The 5,494-nt window shown below is 45.1% G+C and overlaps 1 protein-coding gene across 1 annotated transcript in view; it reads left to right on the plus strand.

Annotated features, from left to right (window-relative positions):
• Positions 1 to 820: 820 nt before the first annotated feature.
• Cyth3 (cytohesin 3) overlaps positions 821 to 5,494 on the plus strand; it is a gene marked incomplete at its 3' end in the record, with an annotated part of 144,475 nt that continues 139,801 nt past the window's right edge. The window contains exon 1 of the mRNA XM_023713376.1: positions 821 to 984. Within this exon, the coding sequence (XP_023569144.1) occupies positions 951 to 984 (34 nt within the window). The remainder of the gene's footprint in view (positions 985 to 5,494) is intronic.

Raw genomic sequence — 5,494 nt, forward strand, 5'->3', positions numbered from 1 at the left:
GTTTCTCTTTAATGCAATTTGGTTCGACCAGAAAGGGATGGGAGGACGCATAGTCAATGCTATAGGAGGAGTTACTGGAAACTAGACAGGAAGAAAAAGACAGTTCATAGATGTGGTACAGGGGTGAACTGAGGCCTTCCGCCCAGCTCCTGGCTGTGCCCACGGGAAATTGAATTCACAACTCTTTCTGCATCATAAATCCAGGACAGCTGGCAACCATCCAAGGGAGACTGGCGTTATCTCCAAGGGCAACTGACGCCAGGCTGGTCAACCCTTCTAATGTGTGCTAAAGGCTGAGACCCAGGTGTGGCGGATTGAGACTCAGCTCCCCTAGCCTCAAGACGGTCATTACAAGCCTTACACTTTGTTAATTTTCAAATGCACCCATCACGAGGAAAGGAGAGGTTCCATTACATTAGAAAGGTGGAAGGCTGCAATTTTTCTGACAGTTCTTGGGGCCGGAGGGAGAAGTCCTGATTTGATTCGTTCATTTCTAGATCTTTTTCTAGAGCGCACGTGCCAACTGGACACCGTGTTTTGTAGAGTGGAGCGTTCTGGTATCCCAGACCTCACGTGCGTCCCCAGGTTGTTGGGAGGCAGAGACTAGCGAGGTCTGGAGGGGCGTGCGATGGGGGGGGGGGTCAGCGTCCAAGAGTCTGGGTCTCCGTTTCTCTAAATTAGGAGACAGCAGATATCACCGGCGCGACGGGTTCCCGCGGGCGGGGCAGTGAGGCCTCGCGCCCCGCCCACCGCGCCCAGGAGGGGGCGGGGCCAGCCCACGTGACGGCGCGCCGAGAGACCAGCCCCGCCCGCGGGAGGAGGCCCGGCCACGACCCGGGCCGCGAGCTGTGGAACATCCGGGTCGCCCGCGCGCTGCCTCAGACTGCGCCCCCCTGTCCCGGCCCCTCGCCCGCCGGCCCTGGCTGGAGGGCCGCGGGAGCGGCTTCAAGATGGACGAAGACGGCGGCGGCGAGGGCGGTGGCGGTGAGTGTGGGAAGTGTGGCCAGTCCACCGGCGGCCTGAAGCGGGGGTCGCCTGAGGAGACGGGGTCCCGGGCGGTGGCAGTGCTGACTGGTGACCACGCCAGGCCCGAGGCTCGTGGGGTCGGACCGAGGCGGGGACGCCCGTGTCCGGGCGAGGGGGTCACCGCCCAGAGCGAGTGAAACCGGGGCCGCTGTTGGCCGGTCGCTGAAGAGGCTCGGTGGAAGAGGTCGCCCTTCTGAGGCGGGGGACTTTAGGGGGCGACCTTGCCCATATTCTGTCACCGAGAGCGTCCACGCCCTCCTGAGCCCAGCCGTTTGAGCGACCCCTTTTTAGCTTCGGTTCTCAGGTGGCGGGAGCTGGCGCGCCGGTGGGAAATGGGGAGGGGAAAGTTTTGAATTGGGGCTCCGGCGTCCGGGTGGGCAGAGCAGAGGGGATGTTGATTGGAATTCACGACCTTTTTCCTGGCTTTAGGTCAAAAGTAGTCGATGGGAATTCTTTAAACGAGGAAGGAGGGGAAGCTGAAGGAGTCTATATCTGGGTACGCATTTTATGGACTAGCGAAGGTTTACAGAATAAGCAGCCCTCCTTCCCCGTTTGCACCTCCCTCAAAAACGCAGAAAAATCCGAATCACTGTTGTCGGGGGTGGGAGTCAAGGAGCCACCGCCAACAGCTAAGCTTCGAGCTGAGATCAAGTGTAGGGGACACCTTTCCGAAGTGGGTCATGCCATACCGGCGTGGCTCAGGATGTATGTGCCAGAGTCATGTTTATTGTAAATTATTTAGTGGAATACAATTGCTGTTGTGTCATGCGGTGAAAGAGGTTTTCAATGGGATAATATACTTCTGTATGGAATGGGTTATTGATTTGACAACTAAAGGGTTAACACCTCCCCTCCTTTGCAGGAACACCCCAAGTTACGGCTTCCTATACTTTCTCTAATGATCTCCTTTTTGCTGACAGACGGAATCGTCAGAACCCCGCGTAATAAGGGAGTGTTTAGAAAAATCTTAATTACAGGCTGCTGGAGCAGCTGCCTGTAAGAATCAGCAGTATTGAAGGCTTTAGGATGAAGTGGTTAATCAAGGTGCCTTCTAGAATTCAAGTGCTGCTTCGAGGGAAATGTTTTTGCTTAAATAAAGTGATGCCATGGGGCTGGTGGGAAGTTGGCAGGAGTCATGGCATTTGTTGAGTTCAGTTTTTATAGTTAAGGCTGGGGTAGTTCTTTGGCACCCAGTGGGCGTGTTGTTTGTGAAAAAGTGCTGTGACAAGGAGCCCAGTTGCAAACCCTCCTACAGCCAGGCTGTCGGTCTGGAGACACCGGATCCTAAGTAATGGATTTCCTCTGGATGCCTTGGATTTTGTCTGTTGCAATTTGGTATAGCAGTAGTCCCCTTGTTAGAAAACAAAAGCGAACAACTCTAGTATTTAACCATTTGACATTGGAGTCAAGGAAGCTAGCTGGCTTGGTGATTTTGTTTGGGAGGTGTTTCTGATTGCCTAAAGAAGTGTGGAGGGCTTGAAAATAAAAGGAAAACTGCTGGTGTGCTCTAGCAGTTTATAGATCTTGAGGGCCATAACAAAGGGTGAAAATATGTAGCAAAAGCCTTAAAATTATTATATCTCTCCTGGAAATGCATATATCATAAGGAAACCTTGAAATTTAAAAAAAGATGCATGGAGATGGGCATTACACAGTAATTGTAAAAAATTGGAAAGTGGCACCCATTCATAGGGAAATGGTAAAGTAAACTTTGTGAGTTTATAGACTAAAACATTTTCCAACATTAAAAATAAGCAGTTTTGGGGCCGGGGAGATGGCTCAGTAGGATAAGCGCTTGACTGGCAAATGCAAGGATCTGAGTTCAATCCCCGGTTCCGCCAAAAAAAAAAAAAAAAAAAAGCAGTTTTAGTGGAATGGGATGATACATGCCTATAATCCTAGCACTTAGAAGGCTGAGGCAGGAGGATTGCTACAAGTGTGAGTCCAGCCTGGGCTACAAAGTGAGTTCAAGGCCAGCATAAACTACGTAGTGAAATCCTGTTTCAAAAAAAGAGAATGCAGTTTTATACATTTCATTCTAAACAGTGTAAAAATTGGTGACATAATGGATATTTTACTTTTTTAGTGTTTATATTTTCCATATTTCTGAAATAAATGTCTATTACTTTAGATTTGAAAAAACCTCACCTTATAAAAGGCATGCAGGGGTTTTAGGTGTAATTTTTAGTTAACTTCTGGAACATTCAACAATGAACAGGTATTTATTTTTAATTTTATGTATTTGGTACAGGGTCACATTATGCAGTTGGAACTTGCAGTGATCCTCCCATTTCAGCCTCCCAGCACTGGGATTACAGGTTTGTGCCACCACTCCTGGACTTGGAGGTTGGCTTGGCATGCCCAAGACGAGGCCCTTGTGGCATGTAATACCAGGGTTCGAACCCAGGTCTTTGAGCTTATGTAGGCACGCTGAGCTATCTCTGTGGCCCTGAACAGGTATTTATTGTTTGCCTACTATATTGCCAGGCAACATGCTAAGTGCTGACAAAACAACTTTTAACTTTTATTGTTTTATCAAAATCTTCTTTGCATTGTGGAAGTTACTTAAAAATATGTTTAGTAATCTTGGAATGAGTACTCTTGAATCAAATGAAATTTTAACAGTTATGAATGAAAAGTCATTATGGTGATTATTGGGTAAACTTGTGCTCATAGTTAATTCTTATTGTTAGAGGTTTGAAATTAACATGATTATTTTTTTTTTTAAATTTTAGATAGGGTTGTGTTCTGTAGCCCAAACTCACTTTAATCCTACTGCTTCAGCCTCTAAAGTGCTGGGATTACAGGCAGATGTGCCACCATGCCTGGTTCAACATACCTCTTTAAAGATAATACCATTTAGATTTTTAAAGAATGCTGTGTTTTAAAATTTATGGTTTTTAAAAATAAAGTTCAGTCTTTTGAGAGAACAATTTAAGTTACCAACCAATTGAAGCATAACTTTTTTGATATACTTTTAGAATATAGAACAGAAATTCCATCTGTGTTTGAGTCAGTTTCCACTTATTTAGAAGGTGGGATATTCAGACAATAGCTGTGCCAGAAGCTGAAGGTACTTGAAGTAAAGGATATTTTTATTGGTCAGGTAAAAACTTTAAAAACTGATTTCTTCTTGCTATTTTTATAATTTAATTTTTTTGTTCAGGGTATAATTTTTTCTTTGGTGTGAGATAAGCAGAAAAGGGCTGTAAGGCAGTTACAAAGAGGAGCAAGTGGGGTTACAAGATTACAAGAACACATTGTTCTGTATAATGTGTGCAGAGTATAGTTAAGGTATTTTTAATTTGGTGCTTTGTTACCTTTACATTTTTCTAGACCAGTTCTTGGAATATGTCTCTACTTGGAAGGTGACTGGCTAGTTTGGCTCATTGCCACCATCTGTTTGATGTTCCTGAATGGACCATCTATGGCAGCTGAGGTGAATTGATTTTAATGGGCTACCTTCTCCTGTCCTCTTCACTCTCATCAGTGAAGATGAGGGTTAAGTCTGTGTTCAAGTGAAATAACGTTCAGCCTCATTCAGCAGAATGAATATATATTAAGACTAGATTGAGATCCCACCTTTCACCTCTCAGACAAGTGATAACTCCAAATTTGAAAACAGAACGTTGACAAAGCTTCCTCAGCATTTGCTGGTTAGAAGTGTGAATTAGTCACAGCTCTGGAGAAGGCTTAACATACCCTGTGTCCTGTTGGCTCAGATCCATTTCTTGCCTTTCCATTGCAGAGGGATTCACCTTTGGGGTAAATTTCTTAGACCCTTGATCAGTTTAACTACTTTAGGCTCTTAAGAGCCATTGGTGGGGGACTGGATGGCAGGAGGAAGGGAAGAACCAAATAGTTCCTCTTTCATTTTTGACACCACCAGTGTCTTTGTAGGTGCCTTTCGGACTCCAGCTTCTTCTTGATCTCAGCCTGGAGCTTTGGGAATACCACCTTCCTTCAACCCTTCAAGAAGAGATGGGAGTTACTTTTTGGTCATGGTAATATCCATGGGTTCTTAGCCATTTCCTGTTTGACCTTGCAGTTTTTCTATCACATTTGTAAGCAATTTCTTAAGTTCCTTCTGTTTCAGACTCTTAAAGTGATAGCTGTTTCTCTGAGTGGACTCTGATGTATATAGGAACATTGAGCAGTAGCTTTTAAAGTTCAAATGTATGTCTTCTGACCCAATAATACCAGTTCTAGGAGTTTAATCTGCAGATACATTTGTGAGTGTGTGAGATAAACAGACACAGCATTATTCTCTGCTTTAGTATGTATCAGCAGGAGACCTGTGAAATAAATCATAAACCAGATGGTGAATGAAGTTGTGAAGTTGTAGAAAGGAAGGAGGAAACTGTGAATTGATACAGAAAGAGCTCCAAAGTATTTTGTGAAGTTACAAAAGGGAAATGTAAGGACAGTGTTCATTGTATACTACCATTTTTGTTTTTTTGAAAAAAAA

Source organism: Octodon degus, unplaced genomic scaffold (genome assembly GCF_000260255.1).
Source record: "Octodon degus isolate 3935 unplaced genomic scaffold, OctDeg1.0 scaffold00031, whole genome shotgun sequence".
Taxonomy (NCBI): Eukaryota; Metazoa; Chordata; class Mammalia; order Rodentia; family Octodontidae; genus Octodon; species Octodon degus.